The 24,535-nt window shown below is 47.7% G+C and overlaps 1 protein-coding gene and 1 non-coding gene across 2 annotated transcripts in view; one reads left to right on the top strand and one right to left on the bottom strand.

Annotated features, from left to right (window-relative positions):
- The window catches only part of AGBL5 (AGBL carboxypeptidase 5), a 43,832-nt gene extending 20,166 nt beyond the window's left edge, over window positions 1–23,666 (bottom strand). Inside the window, 11 exon segments of the mRNA XM_044290012.1 lie at window positions 107–242; window positions 454–623; window positions 10,536–11,100; window positions 15,688–15,866; window positions 15,951–16,131; window positions 16,467–16,633; window positions 17,344–17,515; window positions 18,263–18,306; window positions 18,308–18,527; window positions 18,936–19,003; window positions 23,543–23,666. Coding sequence (XP_044145947.1) covers window positions 107–242; window positions 454–623; window positions 10,536–11,100; window positions 15,688–15,866; window positions 15,951–16,131; window positions 16,467–16,633; window positions 17,344–17,515; window positions 18,263–18,306; window positions 18,308–18,484 — 1,791 coding nt within the window. The 5' untranslated portion in view covers window positions 18,485–18,527; window positions 18,936–19,003; window positions 23,543–23,666.
- Window positions 23,667–23,890: 224 nt separating this feature from the next.
- On the top strand, window positions 23,891–23,976 carry TRNAY-GUA. The gene is given in 2 exon segments: window positions 23,891–23,927; window positions 23,941–23,976. It is a non-coding gene; the product is annotated as a tRNA-Tyr (tRNA).
- Window positions 23,977–24,535: the final 559 nt, after the last annotated feature.

The raw sequence follows: 24,535 nt of genomic DNA, 5'->3' as shown, positions 1-24,535 counted from the left end.
AGATCGCTCCACTATTTATCCAGAAACACACAGGTCACGAAGATGTACCAGAAACCATAGGGTATCTACACAGGGACAGCAGAGGGAAGGGCGTGTCGGTCATTACCTGCTCAAATATGTCAGTGGTGAACTTGGGGGGGAAGGCGGGTGGCGGAGGGGGGGTGGCTCTCCCGTTGTCGTGACACGCCCCAGGGATGGTGTTGACACAGCGGCCGGTGTTGTAATTGCACTCCAGAGTGTAGCTGAAATAGTAACAGCACCAAAAGCAAAGACATGCATCACAGACAGAAGAGGGGTCCAAACTTTAATCTCAGGGGCCACAGCTCCGAAATATGGCTGGTCGTGTCTGTTCTGTATAGGCACGAGGGATTCAATCACAGAGCATACAAAAGCCATACATGGGAACAGGAAGCATGGCGTCACGTGACCAGAAGATTACCTCCATCATCTTACCTGTGAACAATCCCCGTGGCTTTGTGTATGGCCACACGACCACTGCCCTCCTTGGACTGACCGTCCCTCTTGTCCTTCGCATACATGTTCTTCTCTGAGAAATTGCAGCCCATGAAATCGAAATGAGCGGAGTTCAGGGAGATGAGCTTAGGATATAATAAGTTCTCCATCTGGAGATAAATGACAAGGAGGGGCAGGATTGTAGCAGTTATATTATTGTACATAGGGGGCAGTATTATAGTAGTTATAATCTTTGCCAATTTTCTGTTTATTCAAACGAATAACAAAAGCTCAGATTTACAATCTCAGGCAAGTATAACAAGTATAACAAATACATTGTAGACGTTACAATAAAGGATCATTTTAGATATTCTTGGAAAACATCCAAGAGTATGCTTAGTGAAGACGATGCTGGATTTCGAATGTATGAACATCTAAGTTAGAGTGGTAACCTTATTGCTGGGTTTAAAACCAAATGTCATATACACAAAGACATGGACAGACAGGGGGAGGCCTTGAATACCATGATGTGTGTTCAAGGTCTAATATGCGTGACATACAAAAAGAAGGGGAGGGGGGGGGATGAAAGGGAAAAGGTTCCTTTTGTAGAGCTGGAAAGTAAGAGTGAAGGGGAGTCAAGCAAAGCCACGATGCAGTCTCCATGGCCACCATAGATCAAGAAATTTCTGTCGTTTTCCCCTCTTCTCAGGCTGCCAGTTCCTCCAAGCGGTAGATTTGATCCGTTTTTTCCCACCATTCTTTTAATGATGGAGGTTTATCTCGTTTCCATTTCAGCGGGACAAGTAGCCTGACTGCTGTGAGCAGCAGTGTAGGTAGACTAGTTTTTGATGGCAAAAAATTATGGTTTGGGCACCAGAGCATCAATAGCTTAGGATCCAATTCTAAAGGGCATCTTGAAGGGCAAACAGTTATAATCTTGTACATAGGAGGCAGTATTATTGTAGTTGTATCCTTGTACATAGGAGCAGTATTATAGTAGTTATATTCTTGTACATAGGAGCAGTATTATAGTAGTTATATTCTTGTACATAGGAGGCAGTATTATAGTAGTTATATTCTTGTATATAGGAGCGGTATTATAGTAGTTATAGTCTTGTACATAGGAGCAGTATTATAGTAGTTATATTCTTGTACATAGGGGCAGTATTATAGTAGTTATATTCTTGTACATAGGAGGCAGTATTATAGTAGTTATATTCTTGTACATAGGAGCAGTATTATAGTAGTTATATTCTTGTACATAGGAGCAGTATTATAGTAGTTATATTCTTGTACATAGGAGCAGTATTATAGTAGTTATATTCTTGTACATAGGAGGCAGTATTATAGTAGTTATATTCTTGTACATAGGAGCAGTATTATAGTAGTTATATTCTTGTACATAGGAGCAGTATTATAGTAGTTATATTCTTGTACATAGGAGCAGTATTATAGTAGTTATATTCTTGTACATAGGAGCAGTATTATAGTAGTTATATTCTTGTACATAGGAGCAGTATTATAGTAGTTATATTCTTGTACATAGGAGCAGTATTATAGTAGTTATATTCTTGTACATAGGAGGCAGTATTATAGTAGTTATATTCTTGTACATAGGAGGCAGTATTATAGTAGTTATATTCTTGTACATAGGAGGCAGTATATAGTAGTTATATTCTTGTACATAGGAGCAGTATTATAGTAGTTATATTCTTGTACATAGGAGGCAGTATTATAGTAGTTATATTCTTGTACATAGGAGCAGTATATAGTAGTTATATTCTTGTACATAGGAGGCAGTATTATAGTTATATTCTTGTACATAGGAGGCAGTATTATAGTAGTTATATTCTTGTACATAGGAGGCAGTATTATAGTAGTTATATTCTTGTACATAGGAGCAGTATTATAGTAGTTATATTCTTGTACATAGGAGCAGTATTATAGTAGTTATATTCTTGTACATAGGAGTCAGTATTATAGTAGTTATATTCTTGTACATAGGAGGCAGTATTATAGTAGTTATATTCTTGTACATAGAGGCAGTATTATAGTAGTTATATTCTTGTACATAGGAGCAGTATTATAGTAGTTATATTCTTGTACATAGGAGCAGTATTATAGTAGTTATATTCTTGTACATAGGAGGCAGTATTATAGTAGTTATATTCTTGTACATAGGAGGCAGTATTATAGTAGTTATATTCTTGTACATAGGAGCAGTATTATAGTAGTTATATTCTTGTACATAGGAGGCAGTATTATAGTGGTTATATTCCTGTACATAGGAGGCAGTATATAGTAGTTATATTCTTGTACATAGGAGGCAGTATTATAGTAGTTATATTCTTGTACATAGGAGTAGTATTATAGTAGTTATATTCTTGTACATAGGAGCAGTATTATAGTAGTGATATTCTTGTACATAGGAGCAGTATTTTAGTAGTTATATTCTTGTACATAGGAGCAGTATTATAGTAGTTATATTCTTGTACATAGGAGTAGTATTATAGTAGTTATATTCTTGTACATAGGAGGCAGTATTATAGTAGTTATATTCTTGTACATAGGAGGCAGTATTATAGTAGTTATATTCTTGTACATAGGAGCAGTATTATAGTAGTTATATTCTTGTACATAGGAGCAGTATTATAGTAGTTATATTCTTGTACATAGGATGCAGTATTATAGTAGTTATATTCTTGTACATAGGAGCAGTATTATAGCAGTTATATTCTTGTACATAGGAGCAGTATTATAGCAGTTATATTCTTGTACATAGGAGCAGTATTATAGTAGTTATATTCCTGTACATAGGAGCAGTATTATAGTAGTTATATTCCTGTACATAGGAGCGGTATTATAGCAGTTATATTCTTGTACATAGGAGCAGTATTATAGTAGTTATATTCCTGTACATAGGAGCGGTATTATAGCAGTTATATTCTTGTACATAGGAGCGGTATTATAGCAGTTATATTCTTGTACATAGGAGCAGTATTATAGTAGTTATATTCCTGTACATAGGAGCGGTATTATAGCAGTTATATTCTTGTACATAGGAGCGGTATTATAGCAGTTATATTCTTGTACATAGGAGCAGTATTATAGTAGTTATATCCTTGTACATAGGAGCAGTATTATAGTAGTTATATTCCTGTACATAGGAGCGGTATTATAGCAGTTATATTCTTGTACATAGGAGCGGTATTATAGCAGTTATATTCTTGTACATAGGAGGCAGTATTATAGTGGTTATATTCTTGTACATAAGGGGCAGTATTATAGTAGCTATATGCTTCAATATAGGGGCATTATTATAGTAGATGCATTCTTGTACACCATGAGCATTATTATAATAGTTATCCTCTTGGTGGCACAGTTCATGAATGAGGACATGTTGATGTAAGGTCTGTACACACACACTGAGAACTCATATTTAGTGTTGGTTTAGAAGCTCCATTAGAGTTAAAATTCCCTCTAAAGTCTATATGACCCACTTCAGGATATAAAAGGTAGACACAGTCACAGAGACCAGAACAGGTCAACTGGATGATGCCCTGCATGCCGAAAAGTAGGACACTGACATTAATGCGTCACCAACAGAAACTCGAGCTAAAGTCAGAGAACATAGAAAACAGGACCTACGGTGGAAGGTGAATTTGTGGGTTTGGAGCACACTTGAAACCATTACAGATCTCTCTGTTACTCTTCTCCCTTCATCAAGTTGACCCTGTACTGTCTCAGATGCACAGGGTCCTGTGATTTGCTGCCTGACATTATACTGAAGCAAATGACCTGATGCAAGGTCTTCCGTCTTTTGGTCATTTGCATGTGGATCAGGTCTCCTCTACACTCCAAAGAAGACATGAGATGGGGCCTATTACTCAGGCTTTGCAAGAAGCGCAAATAATGTACCATCGGGGATCACCTTTATCCCTCACTTTCTAAGGGAACTCTTGATCTCATCCACATAGTCTCTGAAGGTTTGCAGGCCCTTTAGAAAGTTGGTATTTGCATGGATCTACAGGCTACCACAGAAGTCTGCCATGGGCTGGTCATTCAGACCCCCTGTATCATCTCAAGGGGCTCCCACCTTAGTCTAGCTTTTATTTGGGACACTACAGAACCTTCTAGTTCTTGATGTTCTATCACACTTCTGCTCCATTTAGTTTTATAACCGTCTTGTTTCAAAGGTGAGGTTTTGAGGTTCAACCATTGTGGATCATCATGTTGCCTTTCAGATTTGGACTCTGTGGTGGCTGGTCATCCTTCTTTCAGGAACTTTGCTTTCACCCAAATTTTCCTAGAGACATTGCTTATGTCCATGATTTATCCATTTTTTATTTTTATAATTGATATGTTTTGCGCCACATTGCATCTGTCTTGAACAGATGCCTTTATGTTGTGTCACACTGTCTGATGCCTCATCCTGCTACGATCGTCTTTATCTCCTCAACACAATTACTGTAGCTATGGGTGAGGGGTCTAATTCCACACAAAACAGAAGACATTCCTCTCGTATCTTAAACATGCTCCAGATATTATGTCTACAATCACACCTCACCCCACAATCTCATCCTAATTACCTAGACCCTCGGAGCTCCACATGTTCCTCTTTAATCCACCCCAAAGGGAGAATTGTGGTTTTAGAGGGTTACATGATGTTACCTGTCTTACCTCCTCTCGTCTATCAGCATATTACTTGGTGTGCATTTTGTCTTTGACACAACCTTAGACAGGTCAGCCCCTCTTTCACAACCACGTCCTGCCCCTCAGACTGCCATTCCTTTTATTTTTAAATACTATTAGAAGTTTATGAATGGTCAGCAGATGGGTGTTGCCGGTCAGGAGGTGTGTCCCTGCACAGTCTGACACCAGCAGCATTGGTTGGATACAGGCAGACACACCCGCTACTGGTAACACCCAGCAGTTCCTTTACTCCAGGCTGCTGGCAATGTGTAAACTTCTAGCAGGAATAATACAGGATTGGCACAACATAGAGTCATAAGTACAGATTCTCCAAAATTGTTATGACATGGGGAATGCAAGTAATTACCAAGACAGACGTGTCAGGAGATCGGTCCGCTTTAAATTGACCTATAGGGGCTGTGTCATCTAGGACAACTCCAGTCCTCAGGGCACACCTTCTGGTCATGTTTTCAGGATTTACTTCGTATTAAGCAGGCAATATTGTTATTGTCAGTGCATCAGGACTTACCTCAGGTATTCATTCTGTGGGATATTCTCAAATCATGACTGGTAGGTGGGCATTGGGGGAACATTGATCTGAGACACTGGTGGCATATCGCTAGAATATGTCATCAATGTAAGACAGGTAGAGTTCCAGGAGGTGAAGGATAGGCACAGTGCATGCACAGCGTGATCTCCATTCACTTCTTTGGGAGTTCCAAAAATAGCTGAGCAAGCGTGCTCAGATATCTCCAGAACGCCCAGAGAAATGGATGTGGAGAGAACATGCACGGCTACCTCTCCACTCACCTGTATGGGGGTCCTGGAAATAGCCGAGCTGGCTCAGAGACTAAATAATCCTGACTGGTCCTGGTCCATCACAGGGCTCCTGGCCTTGTATCTTCCGAAGGTGGTTAAAGATACCAAATCACTGCTTGCTATGCTTTAGTCTAAAATTGAAAAGGCACTACGATGGACTCCATCCAAATATTACCGATGGGCCAACAAACCTGATAAACTCTTAGTGTAACAACTAGGAGCCAAACAGATACAAATCTGGTATCCAAACTAGACTTGGCCAGACTGCTAATACAGATAGTATTTAGGACATTTTCCATACATACCATCAGAAACTATTCTACTCTTGCCCCTAGGACTGTGGTGGGGGACTTTGTTACGTTCAGTGGGTGGGGAACCATTGTGCCAACTAACCAGTTTGGCCTTTGTGCTAAACCTGAGGGCGTTCTCCTGGCCGCCTAGTATTCACCCTTTAACCCCTATACAGGGATATGGACTTCGCTGCAACTTGGCTGCTTGGCTTGCCTCCTGGAGTAGTCCTGGTGTAGTTGGTTGCTGAACCACAGGAGTCAGAGCACCAAGGACAAAGACAAAAGAGTAGACTTAACACAGTCCAATAGTCAGGGCAGGCTGAGTACATGCGTAATCCAGGTCACAGTTCCAAGGTCGGAGCAGGCGGCAAGGAGCAGAAATCAGAAGACAGACAGGGTTCGGCTCAAAATAACTCAGACGAGATTGTCTTGGCTGTGTACTGAACAAGTAGAAAACCTTAATGCTGAGGCGAGGAGAGGGATCCAGAGCTCAGCAACTTAACCAGCGACAGAGGCAGGAGAAAGGGACTATGTATCGTGGCCAAAACCTGGCTTGCTTTTTATATGACAACCGAGGAGGTAGACTTTACTATTAGGAACTTGAAGTTTGGTAGACCTCTTTCTCCAGACGGTCTATATCAGCACTTATTACAAAACATTCTCCTCTCCATGGACTTCACATATCCTCCTGTATGGTCTCCACCTTTGGCAGGGAAAACCTATGCCCTCAGAATTTTCCTCTGCTATGGTTGCAGTTGCGCCCAAGCCTTAGAAGGGATGATCTGGTGTCCACCAATTACAGACCTCTTTCACACAACTCACATACTAAAGTCACGTTTGCACTGTGCTGACTAGCAGACAATTACATCTTCCTTCCTGACAATTCTCTGCTCGTCAGTGGAAGTGAGAGCCGCATTTACATGCAGTGATCACCTCCAGTGTATGGGGAGTATAGATCACTACTACCGTCGCTCGACCTCACTAAATATATTGTTTCGGCGGAGCAGATCACTGTTCACACAGCGCGACCTGCTGCCCAGAAATGAGGATTGAGGTGTCCACATCATAGATCGTTTTACCCAATGGATATGTGTTTCTCGTTCATCAGGGAATCTGCGGCACTTCAACGCGGGCAGATAATCGGTACCAAGCGTTCATGGGTCCGTTCCCAATAATGTGCGGTGTAAATGAGCCTCAAGATTTTCACTTCTATGCGAGCTTATAGATGGCGTCTTCCAGCTTTGGTCCATGCGGATCAAGTGGGATCCCAGTCAAAGACTTATTAGAAAGATCTTAAAAACCATTCATCTCACCAAAGTTGTCCTCCACACAGATGGCCCTCTGGACACTAAAAAGGCCTTAGATAGATTTCGTAAGACTATTTCGAGTTCTTTCTAGTACTGGCTATTAAATCCCTGTATTCTGATCCAGATGCCATGGTAAATCCCCAGCTACCGCATTTCATCCTTTTAAGATCCAGCATGCAGTTATTTAGGGATGCACTCTTCCCCGGTTTACTTGCTTTCATAACAACCCGAATAACTCAGGAGTCAAAATTGGTCAGACTTAGTAGAAGCTTAGGCTGTTCATCGATGATCTGATTCGGTCACTAAAGAAGCTTCAGAACTCCCAACATTTCTTACATGTCTCCGCAGTCTTGGGGGGCCTCAGTTCAATCACAACAACTCTGAAATACTCTACTGTAATATTCCCCCCGGATGCAAAAACCATTAGACCATACCGCTGGTTTTCAATCCAAGCTGCAGCATTTTCTCCGATTGGGGCTCTCCTTGACCAACCATTCAGATGCTTCATACAAGGTTGGCCATCCACCTATGTGTAAATCTGGGGCTGAGGCAAGCTGTCCACCTCTTGGCTAGGCAGGTTTCATACAATAAAGATGGTGGTTCTTCCACAATTTCTGTATTTATATAGATCTCTTCCTAAATCGGTTCCTTTAAAGCAGGGGTGGGGAACCTCCGGCCTGCAGGCTGCATTCATGTGGCCCCCGGCCCCCTGCCAGAACCAATTGTGAAAATGTTAATGATCGCTTCCATTATGGAAGTGGTCATTAGCAGGTGGGAGCCACAGAAGATGAGAACAGCGCTGCACTGGCTGTACTGCCCTTCTTTGGTCTTCTTCTAGTCCCACGCTGTGTCCTGACACATACAGCGTCCGGACATAGTGCGCGTCTACGTGCACTATTTACCTGGTGCTGTGCACTGTCAGGCGGAGAGAAAGACCAGGGAGGGTAAGAGAATCTGCCAAGTGGCAGCGCTGTCCGGAGCTGGAGAGGTACATTTATTTTAAATGTTTGATCTGAGGTCTGACTGGGGCTGATTTGAGGCTAATCGAGGGTGGGGAGGGTCTGATGTGAGGCTGGGAGGCCTATTGGGGGGTCTGACGTGAGGCTGGGAGGCCTATTGGGGGGTCTGACGTGAGGCTGGGAGGCCTATTGGGGGGTCTGACGTGAGGCTGGGAGGCCTATTGGGGGGTCTGACGTGAGGCTGGGAGGCCTATTGGGGGGTCTGACGTGAGGCTGGGAGGCCTATTGGGGGGTCTGACGTGAGGCTGGGAGGCCTATTGGGGGGTCTGACGTGAGGCTGGGAGGCCTATTGGGGGGTCTGACGTGAGGCTGGGAGGCCTATTGGGGGGTCTGACGTGAGGCTGGGAGGCCTATTGGGGGGTCTGACGTGAGGCTGGGAGGCCTATTGGGGGGTCTGACGTGAGGCTGGGAGGCCTATTGGGGGGTCTGACGTGAGGCTGGGAGGCCTATTGGGGGGTCTGACGAGAGTCTGGGAGGCCTATTGGGGGGTCTGACGAGAGTCTGGGAGGCCTATTGGGGGGTCTGACGAGAGTCTGGGAGGCCTATTGGGGGGTCTGACGAGAGTCTGATCTAAGGCTGGGGGTCCTGATCTGAGGTTGAGAAGTCTGATGGGGGTGTGATCTGAGGCTGATGTAGGCTGGGGGGTCTGATAGAGACAGGGACAGTGAAAGCTGGGTGAACCCCTCTCTGGGTTTAGCTTGGCTGTCATTAATGCCAAATAAAGAACTAAATATATAACATTCTCAACTTAAAATTTAAACTGCTATGTGTGGTCAAAATGGCGCCTGTACTATTTGTAATATATACGGTGCAGGCGCCATTTTGTGCTTCAAAAACACAGCGCTCTAGATTGTTTTTAATTAAAGCACAATTTCTGTAACTTAACCCTAAGTCACTTATATGTTTGACCAAATTTTGCAGTCAAATTTTTAAGTTGAGAATTTTGCATGGCCCCCGAACAATGTTACAAATATCCAAATGGCCCTCGGCAGCAAAAATGTTCCCCACCCCCGATGTAAAGGATTCAGAAGCTTTACAAGATGACCTTTCAATACATACTTTCCTCCAAATAGCCTCATATTCCAAGGGGAACCAAGTGAAGGGAACCATCAGTCCTAAACATCATAGGTCACAAGACTGGATCAACTGTTCCTTGTGCATTCACCTTCTGATTCAACCCCTCCTTGGGTCCCATTGCAATCAGACTTCCTCCACTTTCATGTAGGACCCTTATCTAGATGCCTTCTCATTTGCCCTTGATTTCAGGCACAGTGGTTACTTTCCTATTGTTCCTTGCTCTTGTGGAGGTCGGGGCGCTCTCTGTACCCTCTGTCTCCAGCGTTTGATCTGTTTGGTAACGTATTCATGGTTTTCTTAGAAACTCACTAGGATCCATGATCTACTATGTGGAAAATTGAGGTCACCATCCTATTTTACTGATAATATACCATATTTTCCACACTATAAGTTGTTACCGATGGAGAAAAAGAAGAAGAAAAAAAAAATTATCGAACCAAATGGTGTTATTTTGTGATCTGTGGTTTGCAAACGCTGTCTGGGCAAAGGGCCCTAAACAGGAAAGTGGGATGTGAACAGGAACTCTGAGGTGTGCCCACAAGTCACAGGAGGAGGACACTGCCTTTCGGCTGAGAAATGGTCAGTAAGGGCAGTCAGGTTACAGAGGCTGAAACATCTAATCAAGTTCTACATAGGAGTTATCTGGTTCCATCTCCATGTATTCCATATATCTGAATGCATCTCCTTTATTTTTGGGAGGCCACAATAATGAGGGCACTATGTATGTATGTATGTATGTATGTATCTTGCCCTGTTGTTGCCTCGTGATGCGATTGTACATTTTCTCTTATTTCAGAATCATTAGGGATGACTTTAGAAAAAAGACCACCTGGATAACCCTATCCAGACATAACATGATTATAGCAGCTCGCACTCACCTGCTCGTTCTCATCTGTGAAGTAGTTCCCATACATAAAGCATCCTCTTTTCGAAGCGTGACCATGAAGGTCCACATAGAAGGCAATACCACTTTCCTGAGGAGGAACAGAGGTTGTGGCCTCATTGCTGCTATCAGTGTCCAAACGGGACTCGCCATGGTCGCCGTCAACTTCAGCCTTGAGATCCGGCCCCAAGGCCCAAAGTTCCTTCTCCCTGGTGAAGTCCTCGTCTTCGGGTAAGATGGTGGTTTCTTGCGTCAGGCCCTGAGATGTCACATATGGACCCTTCCTGTCCATACTGTTTAACAGGTTATTTGTCTTCTCTATGTCAGACAAGTCGTCCTCTGTGGGGAGCTGTGTCGGGGAATGATTCAAAGTCTTTGGTCGGAGTGCAGGGTTAGAGGGGGAAAGAGTTGTGGTATTCCTCGAGTCGGGATCACTGGAACGGACGCGGTCATGGATATGGTGGTAGAGGAGGACAGACTTTGCTCCATAGACTGATGGGTGAAGCTCAAAATCTGGGGCAAGATATTGCCGGTTCAGGTTCACTCCCCGAGTATCTGTCCTGTAAGACGAGGGAAGGACCGGTCAGAAATATCACACCGGCCAGTCAAATATAATGAAGTACCCACGCTTGTCCCATTGGTATGATGAAGCATGTTATATAATAAGTACATTAAACCGTGAAACAAGAAAATGGAATATAAAACCTGAATATTAAGGGATGGGTGTAGACCAAAGGTAAAGTAAAGGAGGGAACGGAAAGAATTTGTCCCCTGAGAAAGGACGTAGCAGAGATGCCCTTCACCCTATCGGGATCCCAGCTCAGTCATCCCCAGGAGGTCAGGGAAATAAGACCCAACCAGAGTAACCCCTATACTTTTTCCATAAACCCCACATATTTGCAAACTTGATTGGGGAACGGGTCTCCCGGTGTGTTAGCTCTTCAAATCTGTTCTTCGTTGATCTGCCTATGTGCAATCAGAACTCTGGCTCACCAACTCTCGCCAAAAGAGGATGTAGTACTTTGGTGTTACTCAGAGCCTGTACTTCCATGAATAGACTTAGGAGGCACAGTTTGGGCAATACCACATAATTGTATTTGTGCACAGGTGACCAGAATTCTGCTACTTAAGGACACGGTCACCATAGATGGAAGCAGGAGCCTCTCTCTCGTCCACACCTCCAGCAAGTGTGGTTACAGTCAACAGGAGTATGATGCCATCTAGTAAGTACTTTATAGTAGTTTTCCTGCAACTTAATACAATGGAAAATTTTTGTGGAGAGTGAAATTTACCCACCAAGATCCTGTTCCCACTGGTCTAATTTTTGGAAGAAAGAGTGTATATATGGCCGAGATCTTTTTCTGAGGCTCTAAATTTTGTAAGGCGTAGTTCTCAAATATAGACCTTTGCTAAAGAGGGAACATTCCTCTTGATATATCCCATGAGGTGATGGATGTGAAAGGTGAAGAGGTCAATAAGAACAAGGGCAGAGTCCCCAGATCACAGAGATCAAGTAGTGGGAGATGCTTAGAAGATGTGGTGGTAGGTATGCTGGATGCCTGAGGCGAGTCCAGTGATGCATCTCTAATCTGCATCAGTTCCACTGGGTTGACTAATAGACTCGCTCAGTCCCCCTAAATCCCAAGGTGTAAGTGTGGGTTTGGTCAAGACATTAGGAGTATGCTGTGGTCCATTAGCCCGGAGAAGTAAACTGCACATGGAGAGTTCAGCTTGGATATCCAGTTGGTCTACAGGTGCCCTCAGCCAGTCCAGACAGCGGGTGCTTTGAATTGTCTTGTAGGAAGATCTAAAATCATGGCGCTCTAGTCCTCCCTGTCCAATAGACTACACAAGGCAAGTGTGAGCTAAATCGGGGCTTCTGCCTCCACCACAGAAAGGCATACAAGATGGACTTCATGGAGTTTGATCGGGAGGACTTGTAGATCAGAACGTTGAAATCTAAAACACTAAATATTTATTAATATTTTGATTAAAACGTATAGGAAGGGAAGGGTTAATGTGTGTCCGAAAGTATCAAACCTGCGTTATATCTGCAGAGTTTAATGGACCAAACAGTAGCTCTCAGCTGCGGAACCGCGTATCCTAATGCGTACAGCGGTTCTTTTCATTGTTAGGGTACTTTTACACTTGCGTTGTGAAGATCCGGCAGGCTGTTCTGTCGGCGGAACTGCCTGCCAGATCCGGAAATCCGAGTGCAAACAGATGCGGATCCGTGTAGGAAATGCATTGAAAACACCAGATTATTTTTATTTTTTTTTGCATTTTTAGTGCAGACTGGAAAACCGGATCAGTTTTGCAGGAACATTTGGTGCTGGATCCGGCATTAATGCATTTCAATGGAAAATAATGCTGGCAAGTGTTCCGGAATTTTGGACGGAGAAAATACCACGGCCAAATACTGTAAGTGACTGAACTGAAGACATCCTGACCCATACTGAACGGATTGCTTCCCATTCAGAATGCATTGGGATAAAACTGGTCAGTTCTTTTCCGGTATTGAGCCCCTAGGACGGAACTCAATGCCGGAAAAGAATAACGCTAGTGTGAAAGTACCCTGATGTGTAACGCTTCTAAACCACAGAGTAATTACCAGTGTGAATGGGGAATTCGTTCCATACTCTCATCCTGGGGCAGTTCCGCCCGTCATACAGAGTGCCCCTTGCTTCCTATCTCCACTCACACAACACAGCTACATCTACTCTACGCGTTACGCTTGTTACTAATGGCCATCCTAGTGCCGAGACAGCCGCCTCACCAGACGAGGCGTGCATGTCTCTGTTTTGTTGTAGTATTCTCTCTACTCCTGATGAGCTTAGTAACAAGCGAAACGCGTAGAGTAGATGTAGTAGGCATTATTTTCCATTGAAATTCATTAAGTGTTCTGGCAAAACGGACCCGGTTTTCAGTCTGCGCATGCGCAGACCTTTAAAAATGCAAAAATAAATAAATACCAGGATCCGTTTTTCCAGGATGACACTGGAGAGACGGATCCGGTGTTTCAATGCATTTCTTAGACGGATCCGCATCTGATTTGCACTCGGATTTCCGGATCCTTCGACAGGAACAGCCTGCCAGATCTTCACAACGCAAGTGTAAAAGTACCCTAACAATAAAAAGAACCGCTGTACGCATTAGGATACGCGGTTCCGCAGCTGAGAGCTACTGTTTGGTCCATTAAACTCTGCAGATATAACGCAGGTTTGATACTTTAGGACACACATTAACCCTTCCTATACGTTTTAATTGAAATATTAATAAAGATTTAGTGTTTTAGTTTTCAACGTTCTGATCTACAAGTCCTCCTGAAACTCAAACTCCATGAAGTCCATCTTGTATGCCTTTCTGTGGTGGAGGCAGAAGCCCCGATTTAGCTCACACTTGCCTTGTGTAGTCTATTGGACAGGGAGGACTAGAGCGCCACGATTTTAGATCTTCCTACAAGACAATTCAAAGCACCCGCTGTCTAGACTGGCTGAGGGCACCTGTAGACCAACTGGATATCCAAGCTGAACTCGCCATGTGCAGTTTACTTCTCGGGGCTAATGGACCACAGCATACTCCTAATGTCTTGACCAAACCCACACTTACACCTTGGGATTTAGGGGGACTGAGCGAGTCTTTATTAGTCAACCCAGTGGAACTGAGGCAGATTAGAGATGCATCGCTGGACTCGCCTCAAGCATCCAGCATACCTACCACCACATCTTCTAAGCATCTCCCACTACTTGATCTCTGTGATCTGGGGACTCTGCCCTTGTTCTTATTGACCTCTTCACCTTTCACATCCATTACCTCATGGGATATATCAAGAGGAATGTTCCCTCTTTAGCAAAGGTCTATATTTGAGAACTACGCCTTACAAAATTTAGAGCCTCAGAAAAAGATCTCGGCCATATATTCACTCTTAATTCCATAAATTAGACCAGTGGGAACAGGATCTTGGCGGGGAAATTCTCAGAAGCAGGAAACTGTGTTTTTTTTGTTTTTTTTTCCACTCTCCAAAAGTACTTACTAGATGGCATTCTACTCCTGTTGACGGTGACCACACTTGCTGGAGGTGTGGACGAGAGAGAGGCTCCTGCTTCCATCTATGGTGACCGTGTCCTAAAGTAGCAGAATTCTGGTCACCCGTGCACAAATACAATTATGTGGTATCGCCCAAACTGTGGCCTCCTAAGTCTATTCATGGAAGTACAGGCTCTGAGTTGATGTAGTGGAGCGTAAACCATACTTCTACTCTTTACAGTGACTCGTAGATACAGAACTTTCGGTAAAACAATCTTTTTAAGCAGGCCAAGTTTAGATAAAGAAGCAACTTGTTGAAGCGATAAAGATGGGAGTTTGAGGGATGTTAACCAGTTGTCAATAAGAGCTTCCTGCTCCATTCCTTCTGTGGGGGAGGGGTATATAGCCTTCTACATTACTCACCAAGTCAGTGATGCGCAGGTCTTACTAGGAGTGGGAAGAGGGGGTTGGCTTTCCTCTGTGTCATTTCAGAGACACGTAGCCTCCAGAGCGGAATGGAGACTGAACTGATGCATTCTGAGCCGATCCTTTTCCATTCAGAATGCATTAGGGCAAAACTGACCCGGTTTGGACCGCCTGTGAGAGCCCTGAACGGGGGCGTGAAGGTGGCCCAAGCACGTTCTTAAGGTCATTACGAGGCCAGGTCAGGTGATCCCATATCTCTGGAGACTGACGAGGTTTTTGAGAAAGTTCCAACCTCTGAACCACCATCTGCAACTCAGTAATGGTCTTTTCTCTGGTTTGGTCTAAATGGGCCTCCAAGGCCAAGAAGTGCCCCCTGACTACCGGTTTATGGTCTTCTCATAACAGCCCCGGGGAGGCACCAAGGTGGAGATACTCAGTAAGGACTCCCTCTATTTGCTTCAGATGTGTTTCCTTATCAAGAAGGGTAACAGGCGCCATCTTGAATCAGCCTTGGGAAGACCCTTCAGACAATACTCCATAAACCCTGGAGGATGGTCCGATAGCAGCATAATGCCTATCCTCGTGCTATGTGACGGTAAAAAGAATCATCTCTGTCCTGGGATGGACCACCCCCCACTAATCAGTAATCCATTAAGGACCAGTAATGGACAGCAGTGTCACCCCCAAATACTCACCTGTAATGTCCCCTCACCACCCCATCAGGGTTCAGCATGGGAATGAGCTTGAAGATGAACATGCGCCTCAGCATGGCCGCCCGGGGGTCGTCCTGCCTCAGGATAAATTCCAAGAAGCCGTTGAAGACAAAGCTGGAGGGCGTCTCCCCTGGGTGAACGCGGCTGCTCAGGAAGAACACCTGTTGACGGTGGCACAGCAGAGGTCAGATAAAGAGCCGGTAATGTGTGTGGGGGGGGGGGAATGGGGTCATATTCACACTCACCCTCTTCCCAGAGAAGCAAAACGGCCGTGGACAGGAGCGATCCGGGAACAGCTTGTCCAGTCTGGGCTCCCGTTCCTCCATCATCCCGTGGCAGGAGCTGATGGTGAGAAGGTCGACGCGGAGGCCCTCCAGGGAGTGACAGAGAAGCTCCCGATGGTAGTAGATGGATTCGGGCGGGCTGCTGCAGAGGACAGCAGAGATTTAATAGTCACACTGCCGGACAACTGCTCCTCTCCCCCGCCCACATCTCCAGGGTCTGCCCTGATCTCAGGATGTTCCACAGACTCCTTGTGAAGTGTGCCCCGGACAATCACCATGTACCATAAAGGCTGCAAAACCCTCCTGACCAGGTCCTGGAGTCCAGGCAGGTTACGTCACAAAGCCTAAGCTGCGAGAAGTACTAGGTCGGGGCAGATATTCAGAGAGATGCAGCGACTGATCTTCATCACGTACGTCTCCCCGTTACCGGCTGGCGACAATACTGCCCCAATAAAACCCTATAGGGTGGCAGCTTACCTGCCGGGAGACATGACCTTGCTGTCGGAGAATCGGTCGTCCAGGCCGGACAGCAGCTCTTGGCTCTCCTCATAAGAGAAAGGGTAGCAGAAAGCAAAGTAGGTGGTGGCGCCGCGGCAGTCCAGGAAGCGGTGGGCAAACGACAGGACAAACTGGTTCTCCACCATCTGTAGAGAGGAGAAAGCGATGAGTGACCCCTGCCAGGTCATGTCTGAGAGGTTGTCACAGCCCCGCCCCCTGTCACTGACATCACTGATCTATTACAATGTGATCAGACATGAGAGCCACACCTCTTATACTACAGTAACATCTATTACTGCCGACAACCAGCCCGTATATCACGTCTGGGAGGTTGTTACAGCCCCGTCCCCTGACCTTATACTACAGTAACATCTATTACTGCCGACAACCAGCCCGTATATCACGTCTGAGAGGTTGTCACAGCCCCGCCCCCTGTCACTGACATCACTGATATATTACAATGTGATCAGACATGAGAGCCACACCTCTTATACTACAGTAACATCTATTACTGCCGACAACCAGCCCGTATATCACGTCTGGGAGGTTGTTACAGCCCCGTCCCCTGACCTTATACTACAGTAACATCTATTACTGCCGACAACCAGCCCGTATATCACAGCCCCGTCCCCTGACCTTATACTACAGTAACACCCATTACTGCCGACAACCAGCCCGTATATCATGTCTGGGAGGTTGTCACAGCCCCGCCCTGTTACTGACATCACAGAATATTAAAACAACAAGCGTCCCCTAGTGAGCACTATTCTCCTGCTGTATAGCCTCTACAGTTTATCGGGGTCTCCCTGACTATGGGGTAGGGAGGGGTACAGTCCAGCATAATGATAGGGGATACCTGGAAGGTGGGTCTTTCGCGGACACGCTCCCAGCGTGAGCGGATGGGGACAGTGCGAACGAATGGCGCCATTCCCTGGCCGTACAGCTTGCTCTGTTTATTCATGTTCATGATGTTTATTTTAATGAGTTTCCCCGGAGCTCCGCCTCTTACGCTAAAGTAAAACCAGGACCTGCAGAGAGAGAGTCAGGATGTACATGATGTGGGGAATCTGCGCCCTGCCCCCCACTATGCTTTGCCAGAGGGTAACAGCGCTGCCTCCAGCCCTTGACGCCGCCCACACCCAGCCCCCGACACTGCCCACCATGCACCACCCAGCCCCCTGCGCTCGACGCCACCAAGCCCCCTGCGCCACCAAGCCCCCTACGCTCGACAACGTCCGCCACCCAGCCCCAAGCGCTCTGCGCCAACCAGCCCTCGCCACCCAAGCCCCAGGCACTCAACGCCACCCACCAACCAGCCCTCCTCGCCACCCGCCACCCAGCCCCCGGCGCTCCACGCCGCCCGCCACCAAGCCCAAGGCACTCAGCGCCACCCACCACCCAGCCCTCCTCGCCACCCGCCACCCAGCCCCCGGCGCTCCACGCCGCCCGCCACCAAGCCCAAGGCACTCAGCGCCACCCAGCCCTCGATTACATCCGCCACCCAGCCCCAGGCGCTCGGCTCCACCCACCAACCAGCCATCCTCGCCACCCAGCGCCAGGCGCCACCCACCACCCAGCCCTCTACGACGTCCGCCACCAGCCCCAGGCTCTCGGCGTCACCCACCAACCAGTCCTCCTCGCCACCCACCACCCAGCCCTCCACGCCGCCCGCCACGCAGCCCGCAGAGTTCATTATTAGCAAGGGCTCTGCCACAATTGGCAACCTCCATGACGAGACAATGCCAGGCATCTCGCGGCAAATTGGCGTCACATACCTGTTTCCATTCTCGTACTCTGTGTCTGCGCAGTCCGGCTTCGTCCCAGACGTTAAACTCGTAGTCGGGGGTGGGTGTACAGCTGCTGGTCCCTGCCCCGCTGCTGCCATTACTGCTGGACAAGTCCCCGTCTCCATCGGACCTCTCTACCTTCTCCACCCGAGCTAAATTTCCAGAATCGAACTTGGAGCTGAAGAGTAACCCCCCACAGCGGACTTCCATCACAACACGACGGCGGCTGAGAGGAAGCTCATTCTCCGGGAGTCTGTAAGACAGAAAGAGGTCATGTGACCACCCATGTTAAGCGGGAGCAAACACCAAAGACAGGTCATCAGGTCATGTGACCACTAGCATTACATGGTCATGTGACCGTTGACATTACATGGATGCGGACACCAAGGACAGGACTTGTGACCACAGGCATTATATGGACACATAAACACCCACCAAGGACAGGTCATATGACTGTTTACATTACATGGATGCAGACGCCAAGGACAGGTCACATGACCACAAGCTTTACGTGGACACACACATGTAGCGCATCATCAGGATAAAATAAGGTCTAATTACACCAAACCGCAGAAGGACCACCACGGGGCACTGATCTTTCAACACAACAACCAGCAGGGAGCACTGAAGACAATGCCCACACATCCCTGAATATACTGACCATGATCCGCCAGACGGGTGACTGCTGCCGTGTTCTCCGTACCTCGTGTATCTTCTCATGAAAAGGGCCTAAGAAGGAATAAAGAAGGTTATGAGACCTATTGTGGCGAAACCAACCTCGTACAGCATCGAGTGCAGGACACGGGGCAGTATCATCAGTCCATACAAGTCTCCAACCCTCTGCTGACTCCATAACTGCAGAGTCCAGACCTCCTCTGTGTCGGGAGCTTCATGGCCGAGCAGCTGCACAATGCCAGGCGTCGGATGGACGTTATAAAGCCGTCACCACTGGACTCTGGAGCCGCATTGTGCCAGCTGTGAGGTCTGGTGGAGGAGGGGTGATGTTGGGGGGGGGGGGGGTCGGTTCAGGGGTTGCCTCACCCCTTAGGTTCCAGTGAAGGGAAATCTTAAAGGGGTTCTGCAGTTTTTTTTTTTAAACTGATGATCTATTCTCTGGATAGATCATCAGCATCTGATCGGTGGGGGTCCGACACCCGGGACCCCCGCCGATCAGCTGTTTGAGAAGGCAACGGCGCTGGAAGTAGAGCACAGGCCAGTGATACTAGTCGTGACGTCACTGGGCCTGCAGTACACAGAGAAAAGCCAGCGGTGCTCCTCGACCATTGCTGCCTTCTCAAACAGCTGATCGGTGGGAGTCCCGTGTGTCAGACCCCCGCCGGTCAGATGCCGATGATCTATCCAGAGGAAAGAAACTGCAGAACCGCTTTAATGCTTCAGCAGAGAAGACATTGAGGACAATTGGATGGTGACAGCTTTGTGGGAGCAGTTTGGGAAAGGCCCTTTCCCGCTCCAGCAAGGTCCATAAAGGTATGGCTGGTGACCGGCCGCGCAGAGTGCTGACCCCAACCCAATCCAATACCTAGAATGGATATTACTGAGACTGGCCATCTTGTCTGATGTCAGTGTCTGTCCAGTCCTCCGGTGAACGCTGATAGGACCATCAACTGCAGACAGTTGTGTCCAGTGATGGAAGCAGGTTCTGCCTGGGTACGAAGGATGGCAGGAGGGCTGGAGAGTGCCTGCTGCCATCATACATACTGCGGAGACAGGAGTAACAGCAGGTGGCATGTGCGGGACACCACTACCTACCATGCCCGGTCTGGTGTCTGCGGAGGGTACACTGACCGGCCTACGATGTGTCCAGGACATCGGAGAACCAGTCCGACTGACATTTTTGGGCTAATTTAGGAGAGGTGGTGTTCCAACAAGATAACACCCGCTGTATACTGGCTGCACCGCACAACATGTTCTACAGGGTTTAAAGAGGACCTCTCATGGGTCCGGACATTATAAACCAAGTATCAGGGTACGTAGGGCATACAGCGGGGATCTAACTGCACTCCATTCTCCTGCTGTGGCCCCCGTTGTATTCTTCCGCCTGGTATGCTAATTTTAGCATCGGAACAATGTCTCCTGCATGTGTGACATATATCCGACCGGCCTCCTGCATGTGTGACATATATCCGACCGGTCTCCTGCATGTGTGACATATATCCGACCGGTCTCCTGCAGGTGTGACATATATCCGACCGGTCTCCTGCATGTGTGACATATATCCGACCGGTCTCCTGCAGGTGTGACATATATCCGACCGGTCTCCTGCAGGTGTGACATATATCCGACCGGTCTCCTGCAGGTGTGACATAATCCGCCCGGCCTCCTGCATGTGTGACATATATCCGACCGGTCTCCTGCATGTGTGACATATATCCGACCGGCCTCCTGCATGTGTGACATATATCCGACCGGCCTCCTGCATGTGTGACATATATCCGACCGGCCTCCTGCATGTGTGACATATATCCGACCGGTCTCCTGCATGTGTGACATATATCGACGGTCTCCTGCATGTGTGACATATATCCGACGGTCTCCTGCATGTGTGACATATATCCGACCGGTCTCCTGCATGTGTGACATATATCCGACCGGCCTCCTGCATGTGTGACCTATATCCGACCGGCCTCCTGCATGTGTGACATATATCCGACCGGCCTCCTGCATGTGTGACATATATCCGACCGGCCTCCTGCATGTGTGACATATATCGACGGCCTCCTGGGAATATCCGACGGCCTCCTGCATGTGTGACATATATCCGACCGGCCTCCTGCATGTGTGACATATATCCGACCGGCCTCCTGCATGTGTGACATTATCGACCGGCCTCCTGCATGTGTGACATATATCCGACCGGTCTCCTGCAGGGTGTGACATATATCCGACCGGTCTCCTGCATGTGTGACATATATCCGACCTGTCTCCTGCATGTGTGACATATATCCGACCGGTCTCCTGCATGTGTGACATATATCCGAACCGGTATCCTGTAGGTGTGACATATATCCGACCGGTCTCCTGTAGGTGTGACATATATCCGACCGGTCTCCTGCATGTGTTGACATATATCCGACCGGCCCTCCTGCATGTGTGACATATATCCGACCGGTCTCCTGCATGTGTGACATATATCCGACCGGTCTCCTGCAGGTGTGACTATATCCGACCGGTCTCCTGCAGGTGTGACATAGATCCGACCGGTCTCCTGCAGGTGTGACATATATCCGAACCGGCCTCTGCATGTGTGACATATATCCGAGCCGGCCTCCTGATGGTGACATATATCCGACCGGCCTCCTGCATGTGTTACATATATCCGACCGCCTCCTGCATGTGTGACATATATCCGACCGGCCTCCTGCATGTGTGACATATATCCGACCGGCCTCCTGCATGTGTGACATATATCCGACCGGTCTCCTGCATGTGTGACATATATCCGACCGGTCTCCTGCATGTGTGACATATATCCGACCGGTCTCCTGCATGTGTGGACATATATCCGACCGGCCTCCCTGCATGTGTGACATATATCCGACCGCCTCCTGACCTGGCCCCCTACACGAACGGCCTCCTGCATATGGTGTGGACATATATCCGACCGGCCTCCTGCATGTGTGACCTATATCCGACGGCCTCCTGCATGTGTGACATATATCCGACCGGCCTCCTGCATGTGTGACATATATCGACCGGCCTCCTGCATGTGTGACATATATCCGACCGGCCTCCTGCATGTGTGACATATATCCGACCGGCCTCCTGCATGTGTGACTATATCCGACCGGCCTCCTGCATGTGTGACATATATCCGACCGGCCTCCTGCATGTGTGACATATATCCGACCGGTCTCCTGCAGGTGTGACATATATCCGACCTGTCTCCTGCAGGGTGTGACATATATCCGACCGGTCTCCTGCATGTGTGACATATATCCGACCGGTCTCCTGTCAGGTGTGACATATATAGACCGGTCTCCTGATGTGTGACCTATATCCGAACGGTCTCCTGTAGGTGTGACATATATCCGACCGGTCCTCCTGTAGGTGGACATATATCCGACGGTCTCCTGCATGGGTGCATATATCCGACCGCCTACCTGCATGTGTGACATATATCCGAACCTGGTCTCCTGCATGTGTGACATATATCCGACCGTCCTCCTGCATGTGTGACATATATCCGACCGGTCTCCTGCAGGTGTGACATATATCCGACCGGTCTCCTGCATGTGTGACCTATATCCGACCGGTCTCCTGTAGGTGTGACATATATCCGACCGGGTCCTCCTGCATGTGTGACATATATCCGACCGGTCTCCTGCATGTGTGACATATATCCGACCGGTCTCCTGCATGTGTGACATATATCCGACCGGCCTCCTGCATGTGTGACATATATCCGACCGGCCTCCTGCATGTGTGACATATATCCGACCGGCCTCCTGCATGTGTGACATATATCCGACCGGTCTCCTGCATGTGTGACATATATCCGACCGGTCTCCTGCATGTGTGACATATATCCGACCGGCCTCCTGCATGTGTGACATATATCCGACCGGTCTCCTGTAGGTGTGACATATATCCGACCGGTCTCCTGTAGGTGTGACATATATCCGACCGGTCTCCTGTAGGTGTGACATATATCCGACCGGTCTCCTGCATGTGTGACATATATCCGACCGGCCTCCTGCATGTGTGACATATATCCGACCGGTCTCCTGCATGTGTGACATATATCCGACCGGCCTCCTGCATGTGTGACATATATCCGACCGGTCTCCTGCATGTGTGACATATATCCGACCGGTCTCCTGCATGTGTGACCTATATCCGACCGGTCTCCTGTAGGTGTGACATATATCCGACCGGTCTCCTGCATGTGTGACATATATCCGACCGGTCTCCTGCATGTGTGACATATATCCGACCGGTCTCCTGCATGTGTGACATATATCCGACCGGCCTCCTGCATGTGTGACATATATCCGACCGGCCTCCTGCATGTGTGACATATATCCGACCGGCCTCCTGCATGTGTGACATATATCCGACCGGCCTCCTGCATGTGTGACATATATCCGACCGGTCTCCTGCATGTGTGACATATATCCGACCGGTCTCCTGCAGGTGTGCCATATATCCGACCGGCCTCCTGCATGTGTGACATATATCCGACCGGCCTCCGGTAAGTACCTCCATCTACCAGTATATGACATAGGGGCAGCCCGCTCCGGTAAGTACCTCCAGCAGGTGACAGCCGTCAGTGCCCCGGTAGGTCTCCTCCGCTCCGTTCACACCTCCCCTCTCATCACAGCTGAGCTCCGTAACCCAAACAAACCTCCCCCCTCCTTTCCATTCCGGGCAAGCAGGCAACAAGCCGCGCTGTGATTGGTCCGCCTCACCAGCTACGTATAATGCGCTTGTTGATTCGCTTCTGAACCGTTGCGTTCCTCGCCTCGCTGTGAGGAAAGGGCGGGGACTAAAGACCTGTTTCCATGGAGACCAAACCAGTAACGGCAGGGGCTAGTGACCTGGGCGGCGCCTGTGAGGTGACAGACTGCAGGACGGGTGGAGCGCTCTGCTCCAGCGCCTTCGATAGCTCAGTTGGTAGAGCGGAGGACTGTAGAGGAAATGCAGACATCCTTAGGTCACTGGTTCGATTCCGGTTCGAAGGACATTTTATTCCTGGAAGAAAAATTACTGTAAAATGTCATTATGATAACCTCCCTATAGAGAAAATAACTGACATTATTATATTATATTGGAGTTCATTATCTCCCCATAGCGGGTTCATTATCTCTCCTCATAGCGGGTTCATTATCTCTCCTGATAGCGGGTTCATTATCTCTCCTGATAGCGGGTTCATTATCTCTCCCGATAGCGGGATCATTATCTCTCCTGATAGCGGGTTCATTATCTCTCCCCATAGCGGGTTCATTATCTCTCCCCATAGCGGGTTTATTATCTCTCCTGATAGCCGGTTCATTATCTCTCCCCATAGCGGGATCATTATCTCTCCTGATAGCGGGTTCATTATCTCTCCTGATAGCGGGTTCATTATCTCTCCTGATAGCCGGTTCATTATCTCTCCCGATAGCGGGATCATTATCTCTCCTGATAGCGGGTTCATTATCTCTCCCCATAGCGGGTTCATTATCTCTCCTGATAGCGGGTTCATTATCTCTCCCCATAGCGGGTTCATTATCTCTCCCCATAGCGGGTTCATTATCTCTC

The sequence above is a fragment of the Bufo gargarizans genome, chromosome 4 (genome assembly GCF_014858855.1).
Source record: "Bufo gargarizans isolate SCDJY-AF-19 chromosome 4, ASM1485885v1, whole genome shotgun sequence".
NCBI lineage: Eukaryota > Metazoa > Chordata > Amphibia > Anura > Bufonidae > Bufo > Bufo gargarizans.
Note: the sequence above shows the minus strand (reverse complement) of the source record. Positions and strands in the feature narration are given on the sequence as shown.